Consider the following 22378-nt stretch of genomic DNA (forward strand, 5'->3'; position numbering starts at 1 on the left):
TGGTAATTCTGAGACAGCCCCTTGCGCCTGCCAAAAGAATATGGTGGTTTGGGCTGCGCAACAAGGTATGAAGGATTAATGGGAACTCAATGAGGGCTCAACTAATCCGTTAGTGGAGTGGGAGGCCTTTAAAGTTGTACTGCGTGGTACCTTGATTCAGGCGATTGCATCGCATAGGAAAGAGTTAGGTGCCACTAGAGCCAAGCTGGAAGAGGAGGTGGTAGGGAAAGAATATGCTTATACCACAGACCCGAATGTAGAGAATCGTAGACTATGGGACGAGCTACAAAGGAAGCTTATTTTACACCTGACAGAGTATACCCAGAAGAAACGTTTGTTCCAAAGGCGCCTAGTGTTTGCAGACGGAGACAAAAACGGGAGTGCCCTAGCGTTCCTGGCTAGAACTGAGGTGCCGCAGACTGTATTCCCACACATTACCTGTGGAGATGGCTTGAAGGTATATCGGCCGGGAGATATCTGTGAACAGTTTGCTTAATTCTATACTGACCTGTACAGTTCTACAACTAGTTTGACCCCGGATGAGATCCGTTCATTCCTTCAATCTATCCCCCTTACACCTTTGGCTAGGGCAGATAGCACGTATTTAGAGGGATCTATTGATGAAGGGGAGATCAAGGCTGCGATTGAAGATATAGCGGCTGGGAAGTCACCTGGTCCGGACGGCTTCCCGGTCGAATGGTACAGGTTGGATGTCGATCTGCAGTCTGTACGCTTGCTTAAACTTTTTAACTATGCCTATGAATCCGGCGGGTTGCCTTCATCCTTTGGAGAGGCTACCATTGTGGTGATTCACAATGGCCGGGAAGCCTCCGGATCAGTGTGCGTCATACAGGCCAATTTCCCTACTGAATACGGATGCGAAAATCTTAGCCAAAGTACTGGCCAAGCGATTTAGCGGGGTAGTTCTATCCATCTTTGACCCAGACCAATCAGGTTTTATGCCCGGAAAGGCAACTGATATAAACCTCAGGAGATTATTTACAAACTTACAGGTTAGGCCTGATAACGCGGGTTCAAGGGTCTTGGCGTCTCTCGATAATGAGAAGGCCTTTGACTCTGTAGAGTGGCACTTCATTTAGTAAACAATGTTCCGCCTTCAATTCCCTCCTTCTTTTATCAAGTGGGTCCATCTGTTATATCAGGCGCCTACGGCACTCATTAGAGTGAATGGATTTACTTCACGCCCCTTTAGGTTGTATAGGTGCACCAGACAGGGATGTCCCCTTTCCCCATTGCTGTTTTCCCTGATAATGGAACCCCTTACACAGCCGATTAATAATAGCTCTTTGATAGAGGGGTGGACGATAGCGTACATGCATCCCACTGTGGCGCAATACGCACCTTCCCGGGCTCTTACACCTTTCAGATTTTGAGTTCTGGCCTCGGAAGGGTCTTAAGTATTAAACACAGCTGTTCCATGAGGGTTTTTTCTGTTCATTTGAGAGTCTGCAATCGGACTTCCTGCTGCCCCAGACGAGCTTTTACCGCTTCCACCAGTTGAGACACGCTGTGAAAAGCAGTTTAAATCCTTGACCCTGAACTTAGAGTGCGGCCCACTGGAATCAGTAGCCAGGAGGGAGCAACCGTACAAACCAATGTCTTCCTTTTATGTTGAAATTGTTAAGATGCAAGAGTCTCCTATTCTGCGATCCTTGGTCAGATGGTCAGCGGCTATCCCTGAGTTGGAAGACTCTCATTTGGAGGAGTGGCGTCTGGGGTGGAAGACGTCTGTTTTATAAGTGCTCGGGATTAGCTCATTCAGGTTAAATGGATGCATAGGGTATACTTGACCCCGATGCGTCTTTATCAGATGCTGCAAATATTGAACCCGGGGTGTGACAGATGCGGGGAGGCTAGGGGCTCCTTTTTTCATATGGTTTGGCTGTGCCCGGTAATGCAGGTGTATTGGAAGGGGGTGTGCAAGTTCATTAACATTAAGTTGGGGCTTCCGGGGATTTGTGACCCTGTGGTATGTGTACTGGGGCTAGTTTCTGAAGTACAGTAGAGCATTGTTATGACTGTTAATGTTTTATGGGAGGAAGAACATACTTTTGAACTGGAAACCGCCCCAAGTGTCCTACAGTGGACCAGTGGGTGCACCTTATAAATAAAGACCATCAGATGTACAAATTGGCATATGAAGCAAGGGGAGTGCCTGATCGATTTGACAAAATTTGGGCCCTGTGGGTGCAAGCTGAGGGCATGGTTTGAAGGATTGTTGGTGGGGACTGTACTACCCAAGCGTGTGTATGAGTGTGAATGTGGAATGAGTGAGTTCTGGGTTTCATTTAGTGATGACAGTGATGCTCTGTATTAAAGTCACACTTATGTCTCTTACTGTCAAGAAATATGATAATGATGGACTTGACCGGACTTGCTTATGCGAGTGATTGTGCCATGATAAATTGTTCCTTCCCTTTGGGACTGTTGTACGTAATGCAAAAGTGTTAAATAAACGCTATTAAAAAAAAAAAAAAAAAAAAAGGCTTCAGGGCGTCCAAGAAAGTCCAGCAAGCACCAGGATAGTCTCCTAAAGAGGATTCAGCTGCGGAATCGGAGTGCCACCAGTGCTCAGAAATGACAGCAGGCAGGTGTAAGCGCATCTGCACGCACAGTGAGGCGAAGACTTTTGGAAGATGGCCTGGTGTCAAAAAGGGCAGCAAAGAAGCCACTTCTCTCCAAAAAAACACCAGGGACAGATTGATCTTCTGCAGAAAGTATGGCGAATGGACTGCTGAGGACTGGGGCAAAGTCATCTTCTCCGATGAAGCCTCTTTCCGATTGTTTGGGGCATCAGGAAAAAGGCTTGTCTGGAGAAGAAAAGGTGAGCGCTACCATCAGTCCTGTGTCATGCCAACAGTAAAGCATCCTGAGACCATTCATGTGTGGGGTTGCTTCTCATCCAAGGGAGTGGACTCGCTCACAATTTTGCCCAAAAACACAGCCATGAATAAAGAATGGTACCAAAACACCCTCCAACAGCAACTTCTTCCAACAACAGTTTGGTGAAGAACAATGCATTTTCCAGCACGATGGAGCACCGTGCCATAAGGCAAAAGTGATAACTAAGTGGCTCGGGGACCAAAACGTTGACATTTTGGGTCCATGGCTTGGAAACTCCCCAGATCGGATTCCTATTGAGAACTTGTGGTCAATCCTCAAGAGGCAGGCGGACAAACAAAAACCCACTAACTCTGACAAACTCAAAGAAGTGATTATGAAAGAATGGGTTGCTATACGGAATTGGCCCAGAAGCTGATTGAGAGCATGCCCAGTCGAATTGCAGAGGTCCTGAAAAAGAAGGGCCAACACTGCAAATACTGTCTCTGCATAAATGTAATGTAATTGTCGATAAAAGCCTTTGAAACGTATGAAGTGCATGTAATTATATTTCACTACATCACAGAAACAACTGAAACAAAGATCTAAAAGCAGTTTAGCAGCAAACTTTGTGAAAACTAATATTTGTCATTCTCAAAACTTTTGGCCACGACTGTACATTACTCTGAGCCCTCTCTGTGGGCACCCACTCCCTGGAAATAGTCTATGATGTACCAGTATGCCTTAGACTTTTCCTGCCATTCATCAGCGTAGGGCGCACTATGAAGAGCACAGAGAGTGCATTGAATTTAGGCGGGCTATTATAGCTAAATGATAAAGTACATGGAAGATATAATACTATACTGGACTGTAGTATTCAGGTTAAATTGCTGTGTTGGCACTTTGCGATAAATATGTGGGTTTTGAGGTACAGTTTGGGCACTCAGTCTGTAAAAGGTTCGCCATCACTGACTTAGAATATAATTTATAGTCACAAACTCCTGTATACAGTACCTTAAGAGTCCTTCAAAAAATTTTTTCCCACAACAGAAGTTGAACTAACTGGTCTATAATTACCTGTGGATGACCTTGATCCTTTTTTGAATAGGGGCACCACGTTTGCCTTGCGCCAATCACTTGACATTGTACCAGTACCTAGAGAATCTTTAAAAATTATAAACAGGGGCACAGCAATGACTGAACTGAGCTCTTTAAGCACTATTGGGTGTAATCCATCTGGACTAGGAGCCTTGTTCACATTTACCCCATTTAACTTTTCTTGGACCATATCTACAGTTAGCCAATTGAGTATATCACTGGATGTACTAACAACCCCGGCTCCACAGATATCAGCTCCTTTCTCTTCTTTTGTATATACAGAGCTAAAAAACCTATTTAGGAACCATTCCTTTTCCTTATCTTCAGTGACTACCCCCCTTTTACCATTACCTGCTCAGACCTAGGTTTTTTAGCAGATATATATATATATATATATATATATATATATATATATATATACCGTATTTTTCGCCCTATAGGACGCACCGGCCCATAAGACGCACCTAGGTTTTTGGGGAGGAAAATAAGAAAAAAATTATTTTTAACCAAAAGGTGTGCTTTTGGTGGGTTTGGAACTAATGGTGGTCTGTGGGTGGCACTATTACTGGGGATCTGTGAAGGACACTGTTATGGGGGATCTGTGGATGACGGACACTGTTATGGGGGGGATCTGTGGATGACGGACACTGTTATGGGGGGGGATCTGTGGATGACGGACACTGTTATGGGGGGGATCTGTGGATGACGGACACTGTTATGGGGGGGGATCTGTGGATGACGGACACTGTTATGGGGGGGATCTGTGGATGACGGACACTGTTATGGGGGGGATCTGTGGATGACGGACACTGTTATGGGGGGGATCTGTGGATGACGGACACTGTTATGGGGGGATCTGTGGATGACTGACACTGTTATGGGGGGATCTGTGGATGACGAACACTGTTATGGGGGGATCTGTGGATGACGGACACTGTTATGGGGGGATCTGTGGATGACGGACACTGTTATGGGGGGGATCTGTGGATGACGGACACTGTTATGGGGGGAATCTGTGGATGACTGACACACTGTTACAGGGGGGGATCTGTGGATAGCACTGTTACAGGGGGGATCTGTGGATGGCACTGTTACAGGGGGGATCTGTGGGTGGCACTGTTACATATGTGCCATCCACAGACCCCCCACCCCATAACAGTGCCATCCACAGCCCCCCAGCCCATAACAGTGGCATCCACAGATCCCCCCCCCCCTTAACTGTGCCATCCGCGGATCAGCTCGATCATCCAATAGCCCCGACCCCCCCACCCCCCTGCCGCCTGTATACTAATATTAATTGTCTTATTCAATTAAATTGCATGAGATATGCCCCCTCACTCCTATATTGCTAATCGAACCTTCAATCCTCATCCTAGGTGCTGTAATGCAGGCCGGGCGGCCGGCGCGTCACTCGCTGACGTCACTTGCCTGCGCCGCCTGCTTCATTCATAAAGTAGGCGGCGCAGGCACGCGACATCTGGGAGTTACACTGATTGCACCGCCCCGCCGCTATTCCCGGCCCCCAGCTCCTCCTCCCAGTCCCTCCCCAGGCCCCAGCTCATGCTACATCGCATCCAGCGATGTTAAATTGTCAGCATTCGCCCCATAAGACGCAGGGGCATTTCACCCCGATTTTTTTGGGGGGAAAAGTTCGTCTTATGGGGCGAAAAATACGGTATATATATATGTGTGTATATATATATATATATATATATATATATATATATATATATATATATATATTTTACAAAATGGGGTCACTTTTGGGGGGGGGGGTTCCACTGTAGGGTTACCTCAGGGTCTCTTCATATGTGACATGGCACCCAAAAACTATTCAAGTAATACCTGCCCTCCAAACACCATATGGTACTGCTTCCCTTCTGATCTATGTGGTGTGCCCTTACAGCAGTTTAAGACCACCTATGGGGTGTTGTCATAATCAGGAGAAAATGGGTAACACATTGTGGGGTGCATATTCTCCTGGTACCCCTTGTAAAAATGAAAAATTTGGGCCTAACACAACATTTTCATGACTAAGTGTTTCTAAACTCTGTTGGGCTCTCTAAACCCACAGAAATCTTCCTTGAGGGTGTACTTTTCAAAATAGGGTCACCTTTTGGGGTTTTTCGCTATAGGGGTACCCCAGGGTGTCTTCATATGTGACATGAGACCCAAAAACCAATACAGAGTCCTGTCCCTGACTCATCTCACATACAGGACTCATTTCAGGTTAATTTGTATATGTATCAAATTGTTTTTTTTTACACAATAACAGCACACCAAGCTATGGGGACTGGGTATTGTGGATGTGCTAGCGGCCATCTAGCAGCCCATATCCTCAGCTTTATACACAAAATCCAGGTGACAGGTTCCCTTTAAGTGATGTTCCACTAATAAATCTCTCCTCATGCTGTTTTGGCACATCTTTGAGTGCGTTTAATAATTAAATTGTGTTTTTCACATGCAACTCAACTGTGCTTAAGAAAAGCTCTTCTCTTTGAAATAAAAGAGAAAGGTTCTTAATAATTTCTAGGTAATCAAGCAGAAAATGGAGCATGTGAACAAATTTATAATCGGTCAGTTTCTTTAACAAACCATGTGCAACTGCAGAAGCACTGTCTTTTTCTGCAGCAACACTTTCAAGGTGGACTGTCACACATTTCCAGTCTTTGACGAGTGCAGAGAGAGCGCTGACTTTGCTCGACACCCATCTTGCGTTATGCAAGTACTGAAATTTTCAGGATTTTTGTCTGAAAACTATCAGCTACCTGCTTCAGCTGTCGAAATGTCTTGGGTGAATACTGATAAAATTGGTACAGCTTCTTTAAAACAGAGTGGAGGTCATCAATGTGTTTTGCGTCTTTCACAGAGCTTAATACACTTAAAGGGATTCTGTCACCAGGTTTCACCCCTTTAAGATAAAAATATGCTTACGTTCAGGGTGCCTTCACGATTCCTAATGTGGTCTTATAAATGTAATCTGTAGGCTCATTTTGCTGTAACATCGCTGTGACGCCTCCCGCTCTCCCTCCCTGCAGGATAACAGGCCGAACTGGATGGACAAATGTCTTTTTTCGGCCTTATGTACTATGTTACTAACCTGTCAGTCCAAAAAATAAGGTGCCCAAGGGGATGTAAATGGATCCAAGCTGCCGGCCGCACCCACCGCCGTTCGTGCCCAGCGCCGCCTTTCCCAACCTCAGCGCCGCCTCATAATCTTCTGTGACGCCTCCCGCTCTCCCTCCCCCTCCCTCCTTCTGCTGTAACATCGCAATGTTACAGCAGGTGGAGGGAGAGCGGGAGGCGTCACAGCGATGTTACAGCAGGAGGAGGGGGGAGGGAGGGAGAGCGGGAGGCGTCACAGCGATGTTACAGCAGGGGGAGGGATGGAGAGCGGGAGGCGTCACAGAAGATTGAGGTGGCGCTGAGGTCGGGAAAGGCGGCGTTGGGCACGAACGGCGGCGGGTGCGGCCGGCAGCTTGGATCCATTTACATCCCCTTGGGCACCTTATTTTTTTGACTGACAGGTTAGTAACATAGTACATAAGGCCGAAAAAAGACATTTGTCATCCAGTTCGGCCTGTTATCCTGCAAGTTGATCCAGAGGAAGGCAAAAAATTTTATTTATTTTTTTAAGCAAAATGAGCCTACAGATTACATTTATAAGACCACATTAGGAATCGTGAAGGAACCCTCAACATAAGCATATTTTTATCTTAAAGGGGTGAAACCTGGTGACAGAATCCCTTTAAATTTAATCTGTGTGCAACACAGTGAATGCCTATTACATGTGGAAGATTTTGCCGTACTTTCTGTACCAGTCCATTTTCAGCTCCAATCATGCTGGCAGCGCCATCTGTACCAAATCCAATCAGTTTGCTTGAAGAAATCCAGTCTAAGAGGCCATGTGTCTTCAGGTCTTTTTTTTTTTTTTTTCCATGCCTTCTCCTTTATTTTTATTCAATATCCACAAAAAATAGTTAAATTTTCATTTTCTCCAGAACAGACTGCTTTTTCTGTACATACAAAAAATTTTTACTTCCCCTTTTACCCACCCACCACCTTCGTGGGGGAGGGAGAGGGGAGGAACGTAAAACGAAAGAAAGGGAATAAAAATAAATAAAAAATATTTATATATTAAATTTTCCGACACTCCAGCTCTAAAGTATCCAATTCTTCCAAACTTCATCAATACTTTTGGGTTTTTTATTATGGCCCTCCCTCACCTGTTCTTCTTTAATCAGGTTGTCCACTGCTTTTCTCTATTGTCCCAGTTTTGGAGAGTCCACCCCTACCCATTTCTTAAGTATAAGGAGTCTAGCTTGGAACAGCACCTTACAGAGAACCGTTCGTATATCTCTATTTAAATTCAGATGTTCGGTTGCCCCTAGTATGCAAATCACAGGATCTTCAGATATTTGAACCTTCAAAATTGAATTGACAGTCTCTACTATTTCTGTCCAATATCTGACCAATCTTGGGCATCTCCAAAAACAGTGTATTAAATCGGCACTCTCTCCCCCACATTTTATACATTTATCCGAGACTCTCAGACCCATTTTTTTCAATATCCATGGGGATCGATGCAACCTATGAACTACGAAGAACTGTGAAATCTTGTGTGAACCCCTATCAGAGACCCCAGAGTAACTTCTTTCCATTTCTCTTCCGTAAAAGATTGAAGTTCGTTTTCCCATATTTTTTTTGGGCAAGTATTATGATCTGTTTCTTTTTGACCTCCGTCAGTATCCTATATCTTTTTGCGGTTATTCCTCCAGTTTCGCCCTCTTTAGTAAATTTATACATTAGATCTGATTTTTCTATTCTATATCTATCGTCCTGTACAACTGTCCGCAGCGCATTCCTAAGCAGAAAGTATTTATAGATATCTTTTTGGGAGATCCCGAATTCTCTAACCAGTGTATTAAAGTCTTTCAGTTTACCCTGTTCGAATATCTGGCCAAGGTATTTTATCCCTTTTTTTCCCCAATCTATATAAGACTTAATCGTTTGCAATTCCTTAAGATTTATATTTTTCCAGATAGGTGTATAGTGCAAAAACCCTGTAATATCTAGTGTTTTTTTTATTTTATCTCTAGCCATATATATTCCAATAAATTTAATATTCTATTCCCTGTATTCTTTTTTCCCCAGTGTACCCGATTCCAACACCTCTAAATAGTTCCATTCCTCTTTCCACCCCAGTCTGTTTATAACCTGTTTACCCACTAAACCATTTAAACTCCCTTTTATGTGACCATATTGTGATATTAAATAATAAAAAAAAAAACAATTCGGGACAGCCAGTCCACCCTCTCTCACTGGGAGCTGTAACACTTCTTTCTTTATTCTGGGGACAGCGCCTTTCCAGAGAAAATCCCCTATTAAATTATCAAGTAACTTAAAAATACTCTGCGGTAACCCCAATGGGGCATTTTGAAGAACATAAAGTATTTTAGGGAGAAAAATCTTTTTTATTAGATTTACCCGACCCTGTATTGACATTGGTAGTCTTCGCCAAATATGTATTTTAATCCTAAGTTCTTTCAATAAGGGGAGTACAATTACTCCCCTTAATTTTTCATATTCTGCTATATTTCCTGAAATTTGTATACCTAGGTATTTGAAATTCTCGTGTTTCTCTTACACATGCACCCTTAGATCTCCCTGTGGTTGTATATCACCTAGCATCAACATATGTGATTTCCCCCAATTTAATCCAGAAAAAGATCTGAATTTATCTATTACTCTATTAAACTGATCTCCAGTGTTGTGCATAAATAATAAGATATCGTCCGCATACATTAGCAGTTTTTCTTCTCCTCCCTCGTATTGAAAGCCTTTAATCTCCTTATCGTTTCTTATTATACATGCGAGCGGCTCGATCGCAATAGCGAATAATAGTGGAGAGAGAGGGCATCCCTGCCTAGTGCCCCGGAACAGGGCAAGGGGCAGGGACAAGCTCCCGTCCACCATCACTCTAGCCCTAGGATTATAATATATTAACTGGATCCATCTTATAAATCCCTCCCCTATACCAACCCTTTTTAATACTGCCCACAAGTATTCCCATTTAATACAGTCGAATGCCTTTTGGGCGTCCAGTGAAAGTACCGCTTTCTCCCCTGATTCTAATCTATTAGCTTCAATATTTAGAAACAGCCTTCTTATGTTTGAATATATCATTCTCCCGGGTATAAAACCTGTCTGATCTTCATTTATAACTCCACTAATCACCTTCGATAGCCTATCGGCCAAAACCTTCGCCCAAATTTTAACGTCCGTATTTAGAAATGATATTGGCCTGTATGATCCAGGGTCTAGTTGTTCCTTACCCTTTTTTGGGATTAAGGTAATAATTGCCTCTTTCATGGAATCTGGTAGCTCACCTATTTTTTTGGGCCTCGTTCAGTGTTATTTTTAACTCTGGTACTAACACCTGAGAGTCTTCAGGTCTTTAGTAATGGTTTGTAAGTACCCATCTGCAGTAGCCATTTCAAGAGGTAGGGCTGATAGAAATACTTCATTAATCTTATTGTTCTTGATGTACCTGACATACAATATTAGCTCTTCAACGCCTCCTTTATGAGTTGATCCGTCCAGCATCAAACTTGCATATTTTGACTCCTTTAGCTCGCAGATGAGCTCTTTCCTTATAACATTTGCAATATGTGAGATGAATTCCTTGCATCTCTTGTCATTTCCAGCAATCCCTAGTTTCCCAGTCAGCTCTAGTAAACCTTCAAAATCTGTATATGGTCTGTTATGTTTTGCAATATAATAAGCCACATTAAATAGAACGTTCATGTGGTTGAACATCTCTTGATCCATTTTCTTAACACATGCAGCCAATGGCGTAGCTTCAAGAGATAAAAGAGCATGTTTTGCCTTTACACATTTTTCATGCTGGAGAGACTTTGCATGTTTTTTGAAGGTCTCCAGTTTAAATGGTCCTGAAAACCCGTTCCCACACTTAGATGCTTGGTCAGCAATCCCAGGGAAAATATCACAGATCTCACATATGGCAATACCAGTGTTATGGTCAAATTTTAACCACGTAAGTTCCTTGCACCAATATTGCTTAAACTTCCTTTTTCCAGCATTTTGAGAATGACTTGTTGAAGGGGACTCCTCTGCTGGGTGTTCTTATCTTGTGCAAGTTGGTTCTGCAGTAACAAATTCCACCTCACTTTCCAAACAAGAGGCCTTTGCGAAGAAATTTGTCATTCGCAGTTGCTTCGCATCTTCTGACGCAGCTTTTGCTGTACGCTTCATTTTTTTTTCTGAAGAAAGATGTTTGCATTTTAGTACGTTTATTAATCAGTTCCATTCATCTGAAATGGGGCAAATAGAAATCCATGTGCTCACTGCCCCATTCAAACGAATGAAACTGATTTTCAGAAGCACTGATGGAACTGATTAATTCCCTGGCCCTATCTGACATATCCAAAGTAGCTCACCTTGTCCTGCAGTCACAGAGAGTGACACAGAGTTGAAGGAGACACGCCGCAGCGATGAGGAAGGACCAGGACTTATATATATATATATATATATATATATATATATATAGAGGAGACTGGGGGTATATGGGCACCTCAAGAAGTGAGAATCTGCCCTCATGTGTAAGGGGCGCCCCAGACGCCATGACAGCCGCTGGTCCCTCAGCCGCTTGTCCCTCTCCAGCACCTCCCTGTCTCATTCCTTCGCCCTATCTGACATATCCAAAGCAGCTCACCTTGTCCTGCAGTCGCAGAGAGTGACAGAGTTGAAGGAGACACGCTGCAGCGATGAGGTAGGACCAGGACAGACTGAGCCAGTAGCGGTCCTCTTCACTGCAGTCAGCCTGAGGCAGTAGCGGTCCTCTTTACTGTTGTCTGTGGCGGAAAGCGGGAGGGGCAGACCTACTAGATGCGGACTAGTGTGTGACGCCGCGTCTACTGTGAACTTAAAGAGATACTTCGACCGTCTGGTTGCTGGTGTGCTGGGCCTATTTTGCATTATATTTTCATGCCATGGCAAATACCCAAGGCGCCAGGACCAAATTCCTGGTCGCCATGGCGACCTGGCGCCCGGGATTTGTTGAGCCCTGCATCACACTAACCAATTGATTGATCAAATTTATAGGGATTCTGTCACCTCTTTTTACCCTATAGAGATACGGACATGCACGGCTAGATCGCCGCTAGCGTGTCCGCAATATACCTGTCCCATCTCTGAGTGGTTTTATTTGTGTTTAAAAAATGATTTTATATATATGTAAATCAGCCTGGTAAGGAGCCCAAGGGGCTGTACTAACCGTTCTGGAGCCCAGCCACGCCCCCCTGTGAAGAAGCCTAGCACCGCCTGTATCCACGAATCTCCTCCTTGCTCAGAAAGTCAGATCGCCGCAATCTCGCAGTGCACGAGCTCACGCATGCGCAGTTCCTTCCCTGAAGCTGATGCAAGCACAGGGAAGGAACACTATGCCTGCACTGCGCATAGCGATATTACAGTAATCTGACTTTCTGAGCAAGGAGGAGATTCGTGGATACAGGCGGTGCTGGGCTCCTTCACAGGGGGGCGTGGCTGGGCTCCAGAACTGTTAGTACAGCCCCTTGGGCTCCTTGCCAGGCTGATTTACATATATTATGACACACAATGTAAGTCAATGGGGACGGATCTGTTTTCTAAGACACAATCTGGCACAATAGAAAACGGATCCGTCCTGCATGGACTTTCAATGGTATTCAAGACGGCTCCGTCTTGGCTATGTTAAAGATAATACAAACGGATCTGTTCTGAACAGATGCAGACGGTTGTATTATCTTATCGGATCCGGCTGTGCAGATCCATGACTGAATCGCACCAAACGCAAGTGTGAAAGTAGCCTTACATTAAAACTTGTTGCGATACCAAATTTTTTATTCGGTTTCGATACCATAAAAAAGTATTGAGATATTCGATACCACGCAAAAAAAATAAACCAAAAAAGCCACGTGCATTCCGCATTTTTAAAAATGGCGAATCGCACAGCTTTTATAAAAAAAAAAAATTCTGTTCCGGCGTTTGCCGCATAGATTATTTTTTTTATATTTTAATTATTTGGACTTTTCTGACGGCGATATGTAATATGTTTGTTTATTGTTTATACATTTTATATGTGAAATTGGGAAAGGGGGTGATTTATACTTTATATTTTTATTTTTTTTAACACTTTTTATTTTTTCATCCTTTGTCCTATTCACCCTGATAGATCTCCATCAGGGTGAATAGGACCTCACAATGTCCTTGCTCCCCTGTGCACACAGCATCAGGGATGGTACCATGGCAGCCAGGACTTCAGTAGCATCCTGGCTTCCATGGTAACCGATCAGAGCCCCAGGATTACACTGCTGGGGCTCCGATCAGAAGCTGACACTGACACCAATGAGGGGGAGGGGAGAGGACCCTGTGGCCACTGCCACAATGATTTTAATACTGGGGGGTGGGGGGAGGGGGCACTGTGCCAATGATTTTAATGGGGTGGGGGGGATAATTACCCCTTAATACAGGAAGCGGGTACTGGCAGCAGATCAGAGGGGTTAACTGCCCCTGATCGCAGCTCCCTGTCAGGGGCAGGGTGCCAGCAATGTGATTCTGCTGCCGGCACCCGCCTCCTGTATTATATGTTAAATACTTATTTTATGAGTTCAGACTAAGTATTAGGCCCCTTTCACACGGGCGAGTATTCCCCGCGGATGCGATGCGTGAGTTGAACGCATTGCACCCACACTGAATCCCCGACCCATTTATTTCTATTGGGCTGTTCACATGAGCGGTGATTTTCACGCATCACTTATGCGTTGCGTGAAAATCGCAGCATGCTCTATTTTGTGCATTTTTCACGTAACGCAGGCCCCATTGAAATGAATGGGGTCGTGTGAATATCGCAAGCATCCGCAAGCAAGTGAGGATGCGGTGCGATTTTCACGCACGGTTGCTAGGAGACTATCGGGAAGGAGACCCGATCATTATTATTTTCCCTTATAACCTCCTGAATACAGAATGCATAGTAAAATGGCGCTGGAGGGGTTAAAAAATAAATAAAAATTTAACTCTCCTTAATCCACTTGCTCGCGCAGCCCGGCATCTCTTCTGTCTGTCTTCTGTGCTGTGTGGATGAACAGGACCTGTGGTGACGTCACTCCAGTCATCACATGATCCATCACCATGGTAAAAGATCGTGTGATGACCGGAGTGACGTCACCACAGTTCCTGTTCATCCACACAGCACAGAAGACAGACAGAAATGTCGGCTGCGCGAGCAAGTAGATTAAGGGGAGTTAAATTTTTTTTATTTTTTTTAACCCCTCCAGCGCTATTGTACTATGCATTCTGTATTCAGAATGCTAATTTTTTCCCTTATAACCATGTTATAAGGGAAAATAATACAATCTACAGAACACCGATCCCAAGCCCGAACTTCTGTGGCGCCGCTCCGTTCGCCCGCAGTGCCCCATTACTGTCTCCTCTCCTGCTCCTATGCCAATTACTATCGGAGCAATGGGGAGGATTTATTTCTATATGACCAATTTCGCCCCAAAAACGCCGATATTTCGTGAACCATTCGGTGAAATGTTACACAAAATAATAGCACACCAATCGGGAACAATCCACACGTTTCGGTATATTACTGTCTAAGTAGTGTAAACACTGGGAGAGGAGCTAGGGTGGTCAATTTGGCTATAATAATAAGAATATACAGTGGATATAAAAAGTCTACACACCCCTGTTAAAATGTCAGGTGTCTGTGATGCAAAAAAAGGAGACCAAGATAAATAATTTCAGAACTTTTTCCACCTTTTAATGTGACCTATAAACTGTACCACTCAATTAAAAAACAAAACTGAAATCTTTCAGGTGGAGGGAAAAAATAAAATAAAAAAGTGACATCTGCATCATTACCAAAAACTGGACGTCCCTCCAAAATTGATGAAAAGACGAGAAGAAAACTGGTCTAGGAGGCTACCAAGAGGCCTACAGCAACATTAAAGGAGCTGCAGGAATATTTGCCAAATATTGGCTGTGTGGTACATGTGACAACAATCTCCCGTATTTTTCATATGTCTGGGCTATGGGGTAGAGTGGCAAGACGAAAGCCTTTTCTTATGAAGAAAAACATCCAAGCCAGGCTACATTTTGTAAAAACACATGTGAAGCCTCCCAAAAGCATGTGGGAAAAGGTGTTATGGTCTGATAAAACCAATGTTGAACTTTTTGGCCATAATTCCAAAAGATATGTTTGGCGCAAAAACAACACTGCACATCACCAAAAGAACACCATACCCACAGTGAAGCATGGTGGTGGCAGCATCATGCTTTGGGGCTTTTTTTCTTCAGCTGGAACTGAGGCCTTAGTTAAGCTAGAGGGAATTATGAACAGTTCCAAATACCAGTCAATATTGGCACAAAACCTTCAGGCTTCTGCTAGAAAGCTGAACATGAAGAGGAACTTCATCTTTCAGCATGACAACGACTCAAAGCATACATCCAAATCAACAAAGGAATGGCTTCACCAGAAGATTCAAGTTTTGGAATGGCCCAGTCAGAGCCCAGACCTGAATCTGATTGAAAATCTGTGGGGTGATCTGAAGAGAGCTGTGCACAGGAGATGCCCTCGCAGTCTGACAGATTTGGAGTGTTTTTGCAAAGAAGAGTGGTCAAAATGTGCCATTCAATTGAGTTGTACAGTTTATAGGTCACATTAAAAGTGGAAAAAGTTCTGCAATGATTTATCTTTGTCTCATTTTTTTTACAGCATTTTAGCAGGGGTGTGTAGACTTTTTATGTCCACTGTATATGTGAGATAACAGTAAGTGGTCTTGCCATGCAAGAACACAAATATTTCAGGGGTCAGTAGAGAGATCTCTCCCATCATCTATTTATCCCCAGGACTGTGACGAGGGAACATCCTCTGCGTCTGGAGGAAAGAAGGTTTGTACACAAACATAGAAGAGGATTATTTACAGTAAGATAAGTGAGACTATGGAACTCTCTGCCTGAGGAGGTGGTGATGGTGAACTCCCTAAAAGTGTTCAAGAGGGGCCTAGATTTAGTTACTAGAATTCCGTGGGGGGGGGCTGTTATTCTGATTGGAGCCGGTAGGAATTCCCCCCCCCCCCCCCCCCCCCCTAAAATAAGGAACATTGGCTCCTACATTACATTTTTTTTTTTTTTTTTTTTATTGTTCCTCTGGATCAACAGGATAATAGGTTGAACTGGATGGAATTTTTTTCCCCCCCCCAGCCTTACAAACTATGTTACATACCAGGTAGTTTTCAGTAAGAAGGCAGCAGCATCCTGTACGTAGAGTTGCAGCATGTATTACTTGGAGGGATGCACCTATATGAGAAAATTATAAAATAAGGAGCAGGATGCAGACCATATCAGGGGGTCTTAAAATAAATGAAGGAATAAGGATTGCAGACTGAAACTTAGTATGTTTCCTCATGGTAACCACTAACTTGAAAAAATATTTCATTCCTTGTCTGAAGGAGTCCACAGCCTTCGACAGGGCCGGCTCCAAGTTCATGTGGGCCCTTGGGCGATAAATCCCAGTGGGCCCCCATGAGGCATTTTTTTACATTGACATGTCCCCCTGTGGCTCCCACACGGTATAATGGCCCCCAGTGGCCCCTATACAGTATAATGACTACTAGTGGCCCTTCACACAGTATAATGACTACTAGTGGCCCTCCACACAGTATAATGAACCCCCAATTCCCCCCCCCCCCACTGTATTATGACCACCTGTGGCCCTGCATTCAGAATAATAACCCCCAGTTGCCCCCATTCAGAATAATTACCCCCAGTAGCCCCCACACTGGGGGAATACTGTATGGAGGGGGCTCTGGGGGTCATTATACTAAATGGGGGACACTGGGGGTCATTATACTATGTAAAGGGCCCTCACAGTATAATGACCCCACAGTGACCCTCCATTCAGAATAATGACCCCCAATCGCCCCCACACTGGGGGTTATACTGTATGGAGGGGGCACGAGGGGTTATTATATTTAATGGGGGCTCTGGTGGTCATTATGCTAAATGGAGGGTCAATGGGAATCATTATACTAAATGGGGGGCACTGGGAGTCATTATACTGTGTAAGGGGCCCTCACAGTGTGATGAATGACCCCCCCCAGTGGCCCCCTCACATACCTATCATTGCTGGAGAGCAGGGGAGCTGGCGGTCCTGTCATTCACTAACCGCAGCTCCCTGCGCTCCTTCTCTCCTCCGGCCCACTGCAGCAGTGAGCCAGGCCTGGAGGAGAGAAGGAGATGTGCAGTGATGTAGCTAGAACTGACTGGGCCCCACAGCAAATTTTAGTACGCCCCCCCTCCCCCCCAATGTGTGTTCACATCATGTTTTTCCTATCGGTTTGATGTATATAAATGTGCAGCACTCCACGTTTTTGTATCCTGCAGAGTCAAGTAAAAAATGCATACGTTAACGTATATGTTTTTTACAATGGAACTGTATGGTGAACGGACGCCACTGTGCGGCATCAGTCTGAGGATTGTATGATGACCAGACGCCACTGTACGGCATCAGTCTGAGGCATCTGTTAACGCATATATTTTTGGTATACATTAAATGGATGGCACAAATGGGATGTGAACCCAGCCCTAGTGTCAGAATAAGCACCAGTACACAGCGGAGCAGCGTGGCGGAGAGGGGAGGCCGCCATGTACTGACAGAGTGCTGCCTGGTCTTGGTGATCAGGGATGAGGACTGTGCTTCCCAAGGATCATTTTCTACTGGGAAATACAGGGCACAGTATAATACACTAGAATCTATATACTATAAAGATATTAGCCCTACCCCCAAATAATAATACAATTAGGGGGTCATTTATTATATAGAAATACGTCTATGTTAGGCTACTTCACACTAGCGTTCGGGGCTCCGCTTGTGAGCTCCGTTTGAAGGCTCTCCCAAGCGGCCCCGAACGGATCCGTCCAGCCCTAATGCATTCTGAGTGGATGCGGATCCGCTCAGAATGCCTCAGTCTGGCAGCGTTTGTCCTCCGCTCCGCTCAGCAGGCGGACACCTGAACGCTGCTTGCACCGTTCGGGTGTCCACCTGGCCGTGCAGAGGCAAACTGATCCGTCCAGACTTACAATGTAAGTCAATGGGGACGGATCCGTTTGAAGTTGACACAATATGGCTCAATTTTCAAACGGATCCGTCCCCCATTGACTTTCAATGTAAAGTCTAAGCGGATCCGTTTGCATTATCATGCAAACGTATCCGTTCTGAACAGATGTAAGCGTTTGCATTATAGGTGCGGATCCGTCTGTGCAGATACCAGACGGATCCGCACCTAAACGCAGGTGTGAAAGTAGCCTTAGGCGTATTTCTGACACAGATTGTGGCATAAAGGTCCTTAACACCGCAATCTGTATCTTTTCCCGCTCATGCCAGGTCTAAAAAAGGATGGCGTGGGCAGGGAAGGGGATACAGTTATGGCCATGCAGTTATTGGATACCACCGCCATATAGTGATAACACCGCCATACAATGATAAAACCACCATACAGTGACCGGATAAAAGGGTATAAGAGGGCAAAGTACAGGGAATGACTATGGGCACTGCACAGGGTGTGGTAAGAGGGCACAATGCAGGGTATAAAAAGGCACAGTACGGGGTGGGGGGCACAGTCACATGACCCTGTGACGTTAGAAGGTCCTTATGGTGAATGCTGTTCAGATGCCACCATAATGAGAGGCAGAGAAGTGAGACAAGGGCCCTGGATGGACAGGAGCGGTGGACACAGCAAGTAGGTGGAAGGGGCTCTGAGGGGGATTCATACAAGAAGTAGGGGCAGGAGGTCTGTGCAGGGCAGCAACAGGAGATAGGGGGGTGAAACAGGAGCTCTGGATACATGAGGGAGGAAAGGGGACAGCAGGGGCCCCATGAGGATGAGATAGGACAGGATATTGGGGGGGCAGATGTGTGGGGGGGGGCAGGTATCATGGAGGCAAACTGCTTAATGAAACAGTAATACAACTGAAGCAGCAGCAGATTGGAGAGTCCCCCCCTTCTGTCCCACAGACAAGAGACAGTCACAGTGCAGACTCACTCACAGCTCCAGCCCTCCGGTCTCTCTCCTCAGGCAGCGTGTGTCCTGTGTAGAGGGGGTGTGTCCTGAGTCTCTGCAGCTCAGAGGGCCCCACCAGAGGGGTACTGCGTAAGTGAAATGACAGCAGTGAGATCTCCCATCTGTATTGATGGAAGTGCTCATAGCAGCTCAGTGGGCCCCCCCAGGAGCATTGGGCCCCGGCACTTGCCCGGGGATGCCGAGTTATGACGCCGGCCCTGGCCTTCGATGACCAAAACCTGCACATTTAGAAGCCTTCCTGGTATCATAATGGAAAAAAATTGTAGAATTGATGTACTTGTTCTTTTTATACTTTCTGCATCATTCCTGTGCAATTAATTTGGCTGAAACACATTATTTCACTGGTATAACTGGTATGAGGTATACGTTCCACCTATCAAAATTATATCACTGTCGTTTGGAACGCTATGTTACTGTTAAAACTAATACTTTATTATTCAAAACAAGGGAAGGGAAAGGGAACCTATATTAAAATATAGGGAACCTATATTAAAATTCTAGGACGCCATCTGACCAGTATTGGGTCGATGGATAAGACCTATGAAACCGCAAGGTGCGGTACATGCAACTGTGGATGGGGTCACTAGAAATGCCGCAACTAGTGCTGTACTGCAGGCTGGATCATAAGGCCATGAGGCCGTGCTAGATCCAGTCCACCAGAAGTATGCACTGTGGCGCGGTCAAGGTGCTCTGAACCACTACCAGCTAATGGAGCCCTGGACTAAAAGTTAAGATAGACTAATCCATTGATAAACATCTGCCTGCAGAAGCCGACCTCACTTGAAACCATCCATTCAGTGTGAATCAGATGTCTGAGTGTAGGCCCTGCAGGCACGAATCAAGGGACACTAGGCTAAGCTGGGTGGAACAGAAGGGCTAGATTGCAATTGCTCATCAACTGCAGAGGGCTGAGAACCGCAGACCTCAACTGCAGTGTGAGCGCAATACAAGCAACATGGACATTAATTTATCCCCACACCACACTCGACGCGTTTCGCCATATTCGGCTCGTCAGAAGCGTAAATCTGTGGATATTAGGACAAATGATCAAAGCTGCTAAGCCTCCCTGACAGATTTTAGGGAATCAAACCACGAGATCCTACAGTCTAAGAAACAGAAAAAACCAATAGCACACCATCACAGGATGGGTGCAACTGGTTACCAGACTGTGGACTCCCCAGGGAAAGACCGGTCTAGGGACAAGTTACAAATCATCAACTTATCTGATAGGTCTCTTACGGAGGTAGAACTGGAACTGCTTAGCAAGGGCCTATCATTTGTTCCCACTTGTTCCTTTAGCTCCTTCGAATGGGTTAAGGATTTGACCCTATTCGTAAGGAGACTTAAATGGAAAAAATTATTTGCAACACATAATCAACAACAATGCAATGAATTGGGTGTTGATATACATGACCTGCCGGACATCCAACTACTGGTATCCCTTATGGAAGAAGGGGAGAGGGATGTTGTTGAGGGTCCATTTACGGATCTTAAACTGCCCTCCACAAAAAACCCACCCCTAAGTGATGGTACACCGCCTGACATTTTTCTTAAGGTCGTGATTGGTTTATCAGCCTCTTGTTTCTGGGTTTTATTGCAAAGTTGCCTTCTAATCTGTTTTCCTTGTATTCTATTTCTTATAGGACCTGTCACGTGCGGACATGAGAAAGCCACGGCGTAAAGCACATCAAGATATCAAAAGACAACAGTCTTCATCTTTTTGTTTTTCATGTTCTCCCACACGTGAAAGTCTGACCTATGCTCAGGCACAGCAAATGGTAGACGTCGAAATTGAAGGGCGTCTTCATAGAATCAGTATTTTTGAACCTCTTCGGATTGTTTCTGAAGATGAGCTTACAGCTCAAGACATAACTGAGTGCAATAGCAATAAGGAAAACGCTGAGCTAACTCTTTCTACCAACTGTCGGAAAACCTCCACCAAAAGTAAAAAGAATGAGCTTTGCCCAAAACATGCAGTGAATGCTAATGTTGAACAACTACCACATCCTGTATTCCGTGTAGTGGAGACAGATTCTTTAGAAAACAAACTGGAAACCCCAATTTTGCAAGACAAACTTTATCGCTATATTGAGCGTCCCACGGAAGAGCTAGATAAAGATGTTGAATATGATCTTGATGAAACTGATTTAGCCTGGTTGGAGATAATCAATGAGAAACGTCACACTGATGGCCTTTCTACAGTACCCGCTGACACATTTGAACTTTTGTTAGATAAGTTGGAAAAGGAATCTTATCGTCAAAGCCGCTGTACCGGTGTGATACATTCGCCTGTTGATGAAAATGCATTTTGTTGTGTATGCCTGGATGATGAGTGCCATAACAGTAATGCTATATTATTTTGTGATATGTGCAACCTTGCAGTTCATCAAGAGTGCTATGGTGTACCATATATCCCAGAAGGACAGTGGCTCTGCCGCTGCTGTCTGCAGTCGCTATCGAAACCTGTAAGTTGTGTGCTCTGCCCTAACCAGGGTGGAGCTTTTAAACAGACTACTGATGGGAGATGGGCCCATGTAGTATGTGCAATCTGGGTTCCAGAGGTATGCTTTGCCAATACAGTATTTCTGGAGCCTATTGAAGGTGTCGATAATATTCCACCTGCTCGGTGGAAGCTGACCTGTTACCTTTGTAAGCAAAAAGGACAAGGTGCATCAATTCAGTGTAACAAGGTAAACTGTTATGCAGCATTTCATGTCACATGTGCGCAGAGAGCTGGCCTGTTTATGAAGGTAGAACCGCTACGTGAAACTGGGCTGAATGGCACCACCTACACTGTTCGCAAGACTGCATATTGTGAAGCTCATTGCCCCCCTGGCACTCAACAGAAAGAACCCATCAAAGAATATGAAGGTGTCAATGACCAGGACAGGATAGTAAAAAATAAAGATGAAAAAAGTAAGAAGCGGAAAAGTGGAAAGAAGTTCTATGAGAGTATTTCTGAAAAGAATTACATAGAACCGGTGCATAGGAGAGGTCCTGTGACACTTATGACTGTCATACAGATTCCTTTGTGTAGGTAAGGTGAAGTCAATGTAGGTACATGTTTTTGTTTTTTAATTCATGGGCACATTTTCCCCCTGCTACACTACCAGGGCAGAATTTTTGATCATGTGAACCTTTGCATTTTCCTTTTGTGGGTATGTAATGTATACATGTAATCTGTAGATATCTGATGTATTTATCACAATGTTAATGTTACCAGTATACTAGTTGGGTCTGATTGGTGCTGGTCTTGTGGATTCTAGTACAAGTTTAATTTTAAAGGGAATAGGTCA

At 44.7% G+C, this 22378-nt stretch overlaps 1 protein-coding gene across 5 annotated transcripts in view; it reads left to right on the top strand.

The window, feature by feature from the left end:
• Window positions 1-22378, top strand: part of BRPF3 (bromodomain and PHD finger containing 3) — a 253523-nt gene that overhangs the window by 48728 nt on the left and 182417 nt on the right. For all 5 annotated transcript variants that reach the window (XM_044288215.1, XM_044288216.1, XM_044288217.1 and 2 more), the window contains one exon: window positions 20726-22119. In XM_044288215.1, the coding sequence (XP_044144150.1) occupies window positions 20744-22119 (1376 nt within the window). In that variant the 5' untranslated portion in view covers window positions 20726-20743. The remainder of the gene's footprint in view (window positions 1-20725; window positions 22120-22378) is intronic.

This window comes from Bufo gargarizans, chromosome 3 (assembly GCF_014858855.1).
Source record: "Bufo gargarizans isolate SCDJY-AF-19 chromosome 3, ASM1485885v1, whole genome shotgun sequence".
Taxonomy (NCBI): Eukaryota; Metazoa; Chordata; class Amphibia; order Anura; family Bufonidae; genus Bufo; species Bufo gargarizans.